This window comes from Dunckerocampus dactyliophorus, chromosome 7 (assembly GCF_027744805.1).
Source record: "Dunckerocampus dactyliophorus isolate RoL2022-P2 chromosome 7, RoL_Ddac_1.1, whole genome shotgun sequence".
Lineage (NCBI taxonomy): Eukaryota > Metazoa > Chordata > Actinopteri > Syngnathiformes > Syngnathidae > Dunckerocampus > Dunckerocampus dactyliophorus.
The window spans coordinates 4,964,695-4,976,165 of NC_072825.1; the positions used below are offsets into that span (position 1 = coordinate 4,964,695).

Consider the following 11,471-nt stretch of genomic DNA (forward strand, 5'->3'; position numbering starts at 1 on the left):
GGCTGAGAGTGTGAATGTGATAAACACAAAATCATCTAAGATCATGAACATGAGTTTATTACATAGAGGTGAATTTGTTTTGACATTTTCAGTCACATTTAAAATTAAAGGATGGTCAAAATTAACAAACAACACTCATGAACACTAATGTGGCTGTCATAGTTTCAGCGTTCATGTCAATTGCCTCCCAGTTTGGTTTCCATGGCAATACAATATGGCTGACATCACCGCACTGCTTCACATTCAGATGGTTGCACTTAGACCTCTTACGCTTGGGGATGATGGCTGACTTATAGTAAAAAATGTAAGTTAATGACAGATGACTTCTGACCTTAGCTGCAGTCTAGGTCTAGATCTTCTCTACATAGTTTCCAGGGAACATTCCCTCTCTGCCACGCAGGCGTCCAAACCACCAGCCAGACGGATCTGCAGAACCACCAAAGAACCAGTTAGCACCAGTGCTGATTAGCTGCAGCAGCTGAAGAGAGAAGCTCCATCAGCACCTTCCGTCAGTATCTCGATGATATCATCAGCATTGAAACTGAGCTCATCCGTGTCCTGTGCATCATAGGCATACAGAGCACGGCACTGTGGGGAACGAGGCTTTGGTTTGGGAGCCGGTTTGGGTCTACCGGCGCCAGGGACTGGCTTCACCTCCTTGGAACGCCGCCGCTGCAGCCTGCAGGTAAACAGCAGGGATGACATCTAAGACAGGAATTGGAGCTAAATGTGTCTTATGGGTTTGGTCACCTGAAAAACTCATTACTTTCTTTGCTTCCTATAGTATCCATTTGCAAATCCTGTCTCACCTTGACTGATGATTTGTCAAATGTTCTTGTACTGACCAACCTCATTACAAGTGGGATCTGATTGACATGTCCTAATGGCCTGTTGGCTACCAACAGTTTGCTGACCCATCCTGAGTGAGGGTGGAGGCCGCCAATTGCTGCAATTTAAAACTACACATCTTTGCACACAACCATTTTGTGTGTGCTTATGCTGCATTGGCGTCTGTCTTGTAAGGTGACCTATGTCTGTGAAAAAGTGCGATACTGCTTAAATACGTTCAATTATGCTGACTTGTCATTGAGTGGCCACCTGTGCCAACAGGATACAGCTCTACAGTCAGCATTGGTACCAGCTGTGGTCCGAGAATTCTCACCCTGCAGCGCCCTGGTCTGGGACATTCATGAAGCCCATGTCCATATGCGGAGAGCCCTTGTTGTCAGGCCGATGCTGGGTTTGGAGACGAGGCAAACTTGGTTGCTCCATGCTGGACTGCTGCCTCAGTAATGAGCCTCTGGAGGAACCTCCTTGGTGGGTCACAGAGCCCATGTGGCGAAGCCCTGAGGACAACATCAGCATTGAGCACAACATCAGCACATCATTACCTGTGTGTGTGTGTGTGTGTGTGTGCGTGTGTGTGTGTGTGTGTGTGCGCGCGCGCGCGCGCATCGGTACCCAAATTGTTGTGGTTGGTGGGTGGAGCCCGGGTGTCCCTACAGAGACTCTTGCGGTTGTCCCTCCTGGTGGGTCCTAAAATCAAAAGGAAGTCACGGGAGGCTCTCAGAAAGCTGTGGTACACTCACGTGACCGCTCAGAGCTTACGTGAGTTTTTGGGCAGACCCGGTCCAATGGAGACATGCAGAACTTTCCCACTGGGTTTCAGGACTGCCTCATCCCCCTGTCCAACTTGGAACTGGATCTGTCTGGACCCTGACGAGCTGAATGGACCCCAGCCTCCCTTTTTCACTTTAAACTCCAGACTGACTCCAGACAGAAGAAAAATAAAGACTTTACCACTTTACTATTTTATGACACATAAACCAAGACACCAACCAAACAAACACAGGTGAGTAAACCAAGGTAACAAAACACAGGTGAGTAAATCAAGGTAACCAGACATGAGTGAGTGAACTAAGGTAACCAAACACAGGTGAGTAGATCAAGGTAACCAGACACTGACAAAGTGTAATGGAGTACTAACAGGTTGTTGAACTTGAGCGGAAGATTCCTCTGAGTTTTCTCGTGATGCCGTTTGATGAGCAGACTAAGGAATTCGGTCTTGAAGACACTTTGGAGAACGCTGTCATACTCCTCTTCGTGGATGATGAAGATGTCATCTTGCAGGGTGCTACAGATGCACACAAACAAAGATGGATATACATTCATTAGTAAATTAGCACACATTCCAGCGCGCTTCTTATTTTCATTCTGAACCTAATTGTTATTCCTATTTTTCATCCTCGCTATAGCTCAGGATTGATTCCCAACAATGGATATTCTGTATAGCAGTTTTGGTTTACTGTATCTTTACATCTTTACATCTACTGTATATCTAGTTCTAGTTTTTGTTCAGTTCTCAGGTTTAGTGGTAGCTCTATGCTGTTGTAACGGATGCCAGCCAGGCATTGGTCGGTCGGTAGGTGAGCTCCATGCTATTGTAACAGATGCCAGCCAGTGTGGCTGTGCTGTTGTACGTTGGTAGACCATCCATCCATTTTCTATCGTTTATCCAAGGTCGGGTCCCGGGGGCAGCAGCCTAAGCAGGGAAGCCCAGACTTCCCTCTCCCCCGGCCACTTCGTCCAGCTCCTCCCAGTGGATCACGCGGCGTTCCAAGGCCAGTTGAGAGACATAGTGTCTCAGTTGGTAGACCTCACTCCGTAAACCTTAAAAGCTGCGCTGGGCGTAGAGTTGACAGTTGGGGCTTTTTGCTCGACGCCTAGCACTCTGGACTCTAATTCCAAAGTTTGTTTCGTGTCCACGGTGGTGCGCAGGGCTGGCTTAATCAGTCGGGTTACACTAGTTCTGTTAATTCATGCATTTGTTTTGGTTTTAGTTGTGCTTTTTGTTTAGTACTCTGACTTCAAGTCCGTTTTTTAGTTTCCAGCCTGTAGTTCTGACCCTGAGCCTGGACTTGTACCTCAATGAAACTGACTGGATACTGTTGAGTTCCATCTTCCTCTTGAGAACCTCTCGGATTTGACCTTTGTCTGGTCCCTGCTTCACCTTCTCTCGACCAATCAGGTACAAGAACTTGGGGGACAGGATGAGGTCGCGCTTGACCGTCTGGTGAAGACAAACAAAAAAGATGAAGAAGAACAACAATGGTGTCTTGAAGCTTCATTGGTCAGAATGGTTCTCACCCGGAACCTGCGATCAAATTTGACCACCACATCGGCAAAGTCAATCCTCTCTCTGCGGCCAACAAACTGACGGATCTCTGGGTGGCTGTCGGTGCCGATATAGTCGCCCACAAAGTTCCTGTTCAGGCTGTTCTTACGGCGTTCCTTCTTGTTCAGCAGAATGTCAGATGCTGGAGGAAAAGGTGGTTGTTGGGAACTTCCAGGACCCACTCAGCAAGGTGTGATGAGGACTCACCTTCCTCCCTCATCTTGACGTACTTGCGGACGGCAATATGTTTACGCCACGCCTTCTGGATCACTCGGGCGTACCCGTTGTACTTCCTCTCCCTCATCTCCTCCAACAGGAAGAGCTGCAGAAGAAGAAAAGCTACAACTCAACACTGAAAGGATTAACATCCCAAACTGCACTTTCTGCACAGGTCTTCATACCGACTCTGGAGCTTTGATGAAGACTTTTGTCTTTCCCAGCTGGAACTGGTCCTGGTCCATGTTGACAGAGTTGAGGAGGTGAAGGACACCCTGACGCTCCTCACCTTTCCAGGTAGGCCAGGTCTCCTTGGTGAGGATGGCGTACCTGCGTGGCGAATGATTAGTCACTCAACAACGTGACCTGCTACCGACTCTCGCATGCTTCGGCCTCTGACCTCTGCAGGAACTTGTTGAAAACACGGCGGTATGCGTATCCTGCTCGGCGGACCCGAATGTTCTCACGGAGGCCCAGGTATTCCACCTGGTGTCGGACTCGGTTCTCCTCCCAGTCGCGAGGACGTTTTGTCTCATTGGGTTTGATGCAGCGGATGTAGTGAGGTGTACACTTCATCAACGTCTGGACTAGAGTGTTGGCTTGTTTCTGACCAGAGAGGAGGATGGCAAGGTCACCTGATGAGGAGGTCATCCAATGAAAGACATATGCACATTGGTCACACACTCACCTTGATCTTGCTGCTGGCCGTACTGGGACGTCCTCGCTTCTCGGCTTCCAAGTTTTCGGGGAACAGCGCTCGGATGAATGGACTGACACAAATGCACCACAGACAGCAATCAGTTTAAGGTTAGCATGATGTCATCACAGATGTGGAACACTTACAATTCGCTGCCTTGCATCAGTTCGATGATGTCATTGAACAACACGTCTCTGTTCCTCTCGCAGAAGCCACTGACATCGTATGACACCTGGACGCACACACAGACAACTGATGAGACAGACGGCAGACAGCTGATGAGACAGGCGGCTGATGGGACAGGCGGCTGATGAGACAGGCGGCTGATAGAGACAGAGGAGACAGGCGGCAGATGAGACAGGCGGCTGAGACAGACAACTGACAAGACAGGTGGCTGATGAGACAGGCGGCTGGCAGCTGATGAGTCATGCGACTGATGAGACAGACAGCTGACAGCGAATGAGACAGGTGGCTGAAGAGACAGCTGACAGCTGATGAGACAGGCAACTGATGAGACAGGTTGCTAATGAGACAGGCAGCAGATGAGACAAGCGGCTGATGAGACAGATATCTAACAGCTGATGAGACAGATGGCTGATGAGACAGCTGTCAAAGTAGGCAGTGATGCTGCAGCATCAGTGTGTGAATGAGGCTGTCATACACCCTGAATACCTTTCAGGTGGAATGATGTGATCAGGCGCCATACCTTGCCAGCGTAGTGGTGGATGACAAATCCTCTGTTCCAGCTACTGAAGTGGTCATGTGATCCAACTTGACCCTGCAGCTTCTGCAGCAGTGTCTGGTCCGCTCCGTCACCCTTAGCATGCATTGTTGCGCATACGTCATCCAAGATGCTCATGATGCCAGGAGGATTCTGGAAATGAGCCATTGAGGGAGAAACACATGATGCTGACGTTTCACACAATACAAAATAATTCTTTGACTGGAAAACTGACCAGTTTGGACTCAATGAGGTCACACACAACTTTGTTGTTGAAATACTCGATGGGCGACCATTTGATTCCCTCCTGAACATACTCCTCCTACACGCACACATACATTCACATAGACGCTGTTATTTTTTAAAGGTCTCAAATGAGCGATGGAGTACACGCTCGCTTGTCTGAGAAGGATCAAAATGAAAAATGAGGATGTCCTGGCACCTGCTCTGCCTTCAGCGTGAGTTCGATGAATATTTGCTGCAGCTTCTCATTGACAAAGTTAATGCAGAACTGCTCGAAACCGTTTTTCTAGAACAACAAATAAGAACACAACAATGGATTAGCCCTCACAGTGGGCGTGGACAGATTTAACAGGGTGTGTGTGCTTGTCACGTAACCCAGGTGTTCACGAAAGAGCTGTTTGTGTGTTACCTGGAAGATCTCAAAACCATAGATATCCAGAACTCCGATGTTGAGCTCCTCCTGGTCCTTCTGCATGGCTCTGTTGACACACTGGCGCACAAAAACACAATTATACACACACAGTCAGAACAGAGAATAACTTATGTCCAAGACCGGACCACGCTATTGTGGACTTACGTCAACTAGGAAGTCAAAGAGGCGGCTGTAGAGCGCTTTAGACAGGGCGTCCCGGGTAAAGCACGCCTGCTCTGTGTTCAGGGTGACCGAGATGGACTCGGTCTTTCCACCCCACTTGCTGTCCATATTCCTGCTGGTCAGTTTGCTGCACAGAGAGTCCTGAGGGATCCCAAGCAGGAAGGACGGGAAGGCCAAAACTGAAGCAGGTGCACGGCGTTGCATGAGTGACTCGGAACACCTGACTCGATGAATCGTGTTATCACTTACAGTCAGCACTCTCGACTACAGCAAAGTTGTTCTCTTCTCGGAAGCTGATGTTACCCAAGTGGAGAATTGCTGCAACCAGCTGAAGGACCGAATCCTGGTCTTCCATGGACAGACCTACCACGGACATGGCACTCTGAGACAGACAGACTGATAAGAGACTGGTAGACCGACAGACAGACAGAGACAGTTAGACAGACCAAGGTGTCAGAAAATTCCTTGTTGTCTTGGACGTCTTCCACCGTGAACGTTCCTGATTGGTTGAGGTAGTTGTAGTAGTCAGGAGTCGTGACTCCAAGGTTCTGCCTCTGCTCCCCGCTCGTTCCCTCCAGCAGCTGAGGGCCAAAGGTCAAAGTTGACGGGTCTGGGGACACAGAGTGGTGGAGCGGCAGTACCTGGTAGTAGATATGGAAGTTCCTCTCTCCCGCATTTTGGGAAACCACTCGGCTCTTCTCCAGCAGGAAGTTGGAGATCTTCCCTCCATCAGGAGCTCCTCCTCGACTGAACTGGATCTCAAAGTATTTGCCCTGCGAGGAGCAGCGCACGTGTCATGCATGGCAGCGCTTTACGTACCTGTGCACTTTGTGCGTGGGAGCCACGAGTACTCACGAAGCGGCTGGAATTGTTGTTCCGGACTGTCTTGGCGTTCCCAAAGGCCTCCAGCAGGGGGTTGGACTGCAAGATGATGTCCTTGACATGCTGCACACACACACCAGAACTGCACCAGAATCTTGATGCCCCCACAGTTCAAATGACATACCCTCTACTCACCTGCACCTTAGCTCCGCCCCCAGACACCTTGGACACGTAGCTCATGATGTATTTGGCGGCCACAGTTTTCCCGGCACCGCTCTCTCCACTGAAGAAAAAGAGGAAGTCTTTATCAACAATCCCATCAAGCAAGTATGCTTTGTGAACCAGAGCATCCTTGTGTCCCTTCAAAGGCACTACAGTATGTCCAGTTATTATTCTTAATTTTCATCCCTCTTTCAGGACACTTAAATCAAAGTCCCGCCCACCTGATGATGACACACTGGTTCTCGCTGTCAATCATCATGTTGCGGTACACGTTGTCAGCCAGAGCATAGATGTGAGGCGGGTTCTCATACTGGGCCTTGATTTCAACAAGGGGGTGTGACCAACCAAAATATTACAAAAGAAGTGTGTGTGTGTGTGTGTGTGTGTGTGTGTGTGTGTGTGTGTGTGTGCTATACCGCTCCCTGGTAGAGTTCCACTTCTCTCTCAGTGAAATACGGAAGCTGTTTAAATGGGTTGACTGAGATCAGAACGGGTCCAATGTAGGTCTGAAAAAAGCAAGTCAAGGTGGAAGCGGAACGAGAACCAGCTAAGTGGGTTGCATGTGTGTGTATGGTCAGGATACAAAAATGTAGTCATCCATGTATCTCTTCTTCAGGTTGTCCGTGATGGCATCTTCACTGATTTTGGACAAGAGCACCATGTCATCCACGCCGCTCACCTTGACGTCATGAGCCAGCCAATGATATTGCTCCTTACTGCCCTGTGTGGGTGGAGCAAGCATATTTACTATTTTAGTTGACATTACACACACACACACACAAAACACTTCAAGAGGACCAATTAGGCTATGACACTGTGGACATCTGGACACTGCGTATGTATCGACATCGTAAGGATGTAAGGTCTGTCAGGACGTATGGACACTGTATTGACGTATACATTCTGTGAGGACATATGGACACCGTATGGACATATAGACACTGTTAGGACATATGGACACTGAGGATGTAAACACTGAGGACGTATGGGCACAGTATTAATGTATACACACTGTGAGGGCGTATGGACACCATGAGAACATATAGACACCATGTGGACATATAAACACCATAAGGACGTATGGACATTATGAGGACGTATAGTCACCATGAGAACAAAAAGACAATTAGGCATATAGACACCGTGAGGACATGTGGACACCTAGAGGACATACAGACACCACAAACACTATGTGGACATACAGTATATACACCATGTGGATGTATGGATACTGTGAATATGTATAGACACCATGAGGACAACTCAGACTTTTACTTGCTGAGACCCGATTCTTGAAAATTAATGTTAGAGGTCAAAGATTAAAGCAGGTTTTGAGGCTTTATGCTAAGTCAGGGAATGTCAGCAATACCAACAGGCGTGTCTCCTCCTGAATTCCCAGCATTTCAAAGTCCTGTTGGATCATGTTTGTGGGCACGAAACTGCAGGATGTTGCAAACAGAGTGTCTGCATGTTTGTGAGTGTGTGTGTGTGTGTGTGTGTGTGTGTGTGTGTGTGGATCATAGCTAGCATATGCTAACTTATTTGTTGTTACAGTCTTCTATTTGGTCCTCAAGAGTTGCATTTCTTTTGTGGTTCTAATTCAACAAACTTGTGATCTGACCAGCACCAGGAACCAGAAACCTGGTCCAGCGGGTCTACACCAGAGGAAGATACCACAGCTAGAACTAGGCTACAGGGAGAGAAATAAACCTAGTAACAGGATGAGGGAGTGTCACTTATGTCACTTATATTTGACTTACCATGTTAGCTCCACTCACTTCCTGCTTCAGGTGGATTTTGAAATGTGAAGGTAATCCACAAGAAACCAACCAAATCCAGGTCAGATAAATCCACTCAAGTAAATTTGAGTCAACATCAGTCCTCTTCGGTTCTGTTCATACAGTCAGTGCGGTTTAGAGCAGTGGTCTCCAGTCTTTGCAGGTGGAGACAGGTGAGGCCCTGCCCCCTCCTGCAGCTGCTTCTGATGGAATTCTGAGAAAGACAGACATGTTTTGGTACTGCTACCCCCTGCTGTCTGGATAAAATACCGTCGCATATTGATTTAGTTCACGCAAGACGTCAGATGAGAAGATTCAGAGCAGAAAGTGTTAAAAAATTACAACTTGCTCTTGTAATCATCCCTCAGAACCTTGGCCTCCATCTGGCCTGACCCGTGGAACCCTGTGGAAGGTTTTGAACCCCTAAAATATTATGTAGAGTATATTTTAGTATATGCAGTACATTTATTATACTAGATATCACCATGAAATACAAAGTGTGTAGATAAGTTACTACATTAAGTCATGAAATGATGCAGGCTACAAAAAAGAAAGATAACATTGGTGTCAGGAGTGCTGACAGTCAAACAAAAAACTGGAGTAAATTATCATCGTCATCATGTATGTATGATGCTTGTAAAATTCAAGGGAAAACTTTATATTCCCCAGCAGTCTTGAATGCAGCACTGTCCTGCGGTCACATTTTTAAAGGGAACGCTTGACTTTATGTCCTGAGTTATTTGTGCTAAATAAAACAACAGCTGGCCATTACATAGTTTACGCTCTATAGCGCTATATAACCCAACTATGTCTAGAACATGGCGGCAATCAGGACTTAAAGTTCAAGTTTTTCATGGTCTTCATTAAATTAAGATTTCTGTCAATATGACTCTAAAACAGAGGGGCGGGATAAGTGATCGACTTCTCAGCCAACCAATAGGAAACGAATATGCCACGAAACAATTGATTGACACGGGGAAAGGGGAATGGTCTAACTACAGAAGGCGGTGCTTATTATCCAACATGGCGGTCTAGATGTGGTTCTTTGGCCTGTAGGAAGAAGACCAGAGAGAGCTAATTTCCCCACTTCTTTTGTTTTGTTGTCGCGAACTTGGTGGAAAAACACACTCGTGTCTGAGATAGAATAAAATGGACATGAAGAAGAAGGTCAACTTGGAGCTGAGGGACAGAAGTCCAGCTGAGGTGCGTGACGGCGACGCCGCCAAATTTCTCTTTTCGTTCTCATTGAAGCTTTTCCAGTCATGAGACGGAAGTCAACATGAACTCATGTAAAATGTTTAAACTCCGATTCGTGCTTCTGGAGTGGAAGATCGTTGGTAACAATGATGCCTGTGGTCGGCTCGTTTATTGTTCACTCTCATGTTCGCGCCTTCCAGTCGACGTCACCTGTTTGAATAACCGTGCTGCTATTTGGCGCGCAAACATTGTGGCGCCAACACGCACTACAGGCGCGTGCACGGGCGGACTTGTGGTGGTTTTCATGACGATGGGCTGTGAGCGGGTGTCAGCAATTATGGGGTCTTGCACGTGCAAGTGTCCAAGCTGGCAGTGGACAAATGTCAACAATTGTGTATTTGTTGTTGCCGTGCACGTGCAGGTGTCCACGCTGGAGGCGGACAGGAGTCAACAAGTTTGTATTTGTTGTTACCGTGCACATGCAGGTGTCTATGCTGGCGGTGGACAAGTGCCTTTCAAGCGATGGTGAGGTCCAAGGAGTGACGGAGGAGTTCAAAGGTCTGGAGGTTCTCAGGATGGTCAATGTGGGCCTCAAGTCGCTGTCCAAACTGCCATCACTCCCCAAACTACACAAGGTGAACCCTCACTTCCGGTTCCCATGATGCATTGCTGCCTATCACCTTCACTTGTGTGTGCTTTTTAGCTGGATGTGAGTGATAACGCCATCTGTGGTGGTTTGGAGGCACTGGCCGAGAAATGTCCCAATTTGGCTGACATCAACCTGAGTGGAAACAAGATCCGCGAAGTGGGCGCCATCGAAGCTCTGGTGAGTTGGAAGTTAGTGAAGAATAAAGATAATTAAAGTTTAATTAGCGACTTGGCTAATGCGGTAAGCTAACGCATAGTGTCCTTGCAGAAAAGTCTGAAGAACCTGAAGACCTTGGACTTGTTCGGTTGCGAGGTGACCACGCTGGACGACTACAGGGACGACGTCTTCCGCCTGCTGCCTCACGTCACGTTCTTGGATGGCTATGATCGCCACGACAACGAGGCACCTGACTCCGATAACGGTATTTATCACGCGACTTAGTCCCTTCGTCAAAGGATCTGTAGTCTCCACCGGCTGAGGCGCGTGTGAAACCGGACTTTGCGTTTCAGACCAGGACGATGGCGCAGGTCCCCACGGAGATGATGACGAAGACGAGGAGGACGAAGACGATGTCTCAGAGGAAGATGAGGAAGAGGTGGGGCTGTCCTACCTGATGAAGGAGGGCATCCAGGTGAGTCGACTTCTACTCCATCCACACAAATGTATCACAACCTTTGACCCACTTGATGTTTGAGATCAGGACGAGGAAGACGACGGAGACTACGTTGAGGAAGAAGAGGATGAGGAGGATGAAGAAGATGGAGGTTTGCATAAAAAAAATAAAATAGTAAGAGTAACATTGAACGCATCATGACAAGTAACCAGTCGCCATTTTGTCTCAGACGAAGAGGCGGTCCAAGGGGAGAAGAGGAAGAGAGATGACGATGACGACGGAGATGACGATGACGAATAGTTGAAGACCCCGCCCACCATTTGGGTGGCTCCGCCTGCTCAGAGGGACAGTGATCAGCTGGTCCTGGTCTGTGTGGGTCCTGGTCTGTACATAGAACTTTGAAACTTTGTCCAGTTAATTTTTTAAAATGTTAGTTTTACGGCAGCATCGTGTGATCACATGACATGGTTTTGGAATAAAAGCGAAAGAATGACTTCTTGATCGTTGATCAAAGCTAAAATTTAACCACACGGTGGCGCTACA

At 47.8% G+C, this 11,471-nt stretch overlaps 2 protein-coding genes across 2 annotated transcripts; one reads left to right on the forward strand and one right to left on the reverse strand.

Annotated features, from left to right (window-relative positions):
- Window positions 1-42: 42 nt before the first annotated feature.
- On the reverse strand, window positions 43-8,661 carry myo1eb (myosin IEb). Its single transcript, XM_054783119.1, has 27 exons — window positions 8,452-8,661; window positions 7,275-7,412; window positions 7,108-7,197; window positions 6,913-7,007; window positions 6,665-6,752; window positions 6,503-6,592; window positions 6,289-6,420; window positions 6,094-6,228; window positions 5,897-6,029; window positions 5,630-5,826; window positions 5,462-5,542; window positions 5,252-5,338; window positions 5,045-5,131; window positions 4,795-4,962; window positions 4,235-4,320; window positions 4,080-4,161; window positions 3,792-3,997; window positions 3,577-3,721; window positions 3,383-3,497; window positions 3,148-3,317; window positions 2,925-3,070; window positions 1,988-2,134; window positions 1,609-1,766; window positions 1,462-1,536; window positions 1,163-1,346; window positions 504-679; window positions 43-426 (listed from the first exon to the last, which is right to left on the reverse strand). Exons 1-27 carry the CDS (start codon window positions 8,452-8,454, stop codon window positions 350-352), a joined length of 3,291 nt encoding a protein of 1,096 aa, XP_054639094.1. The 5' UTR covers window positions 8,455-8,661; the 3' UTR covers window positions 43-349.
- An 805-nt stretch (window positions 8,662-9,466) lies between these two features.
- On the forward strand, window positions 9,467-11,424 carry LOC129185732 (acidic leucine-rich nuclear phosphoprotein 32 family member E-like). The gene is made up of 7 exons (XM_054783134.1): window positions 9,467-9,672; window positions 10,152-10,301; window positions 10,370-10,492; window positions 10,583-10,736; window positions 10,825-10,946; window positions 11,016-11,079; window positions 11,158-11,424. Exons 1-7 carry the CDS (start codon window positions 9,619-9,621, stop codon window positions 11,226-11,228), a joined length of 738 nt encoding a protein of 245 aa, XP_054639109.1. The 5' UTR covers window positions 9,467-9,618; the 3' UTR covers window positions 11,229-11,424.
- Window positions 11,425-11,471: the final 47 nt, after the last annotated feature.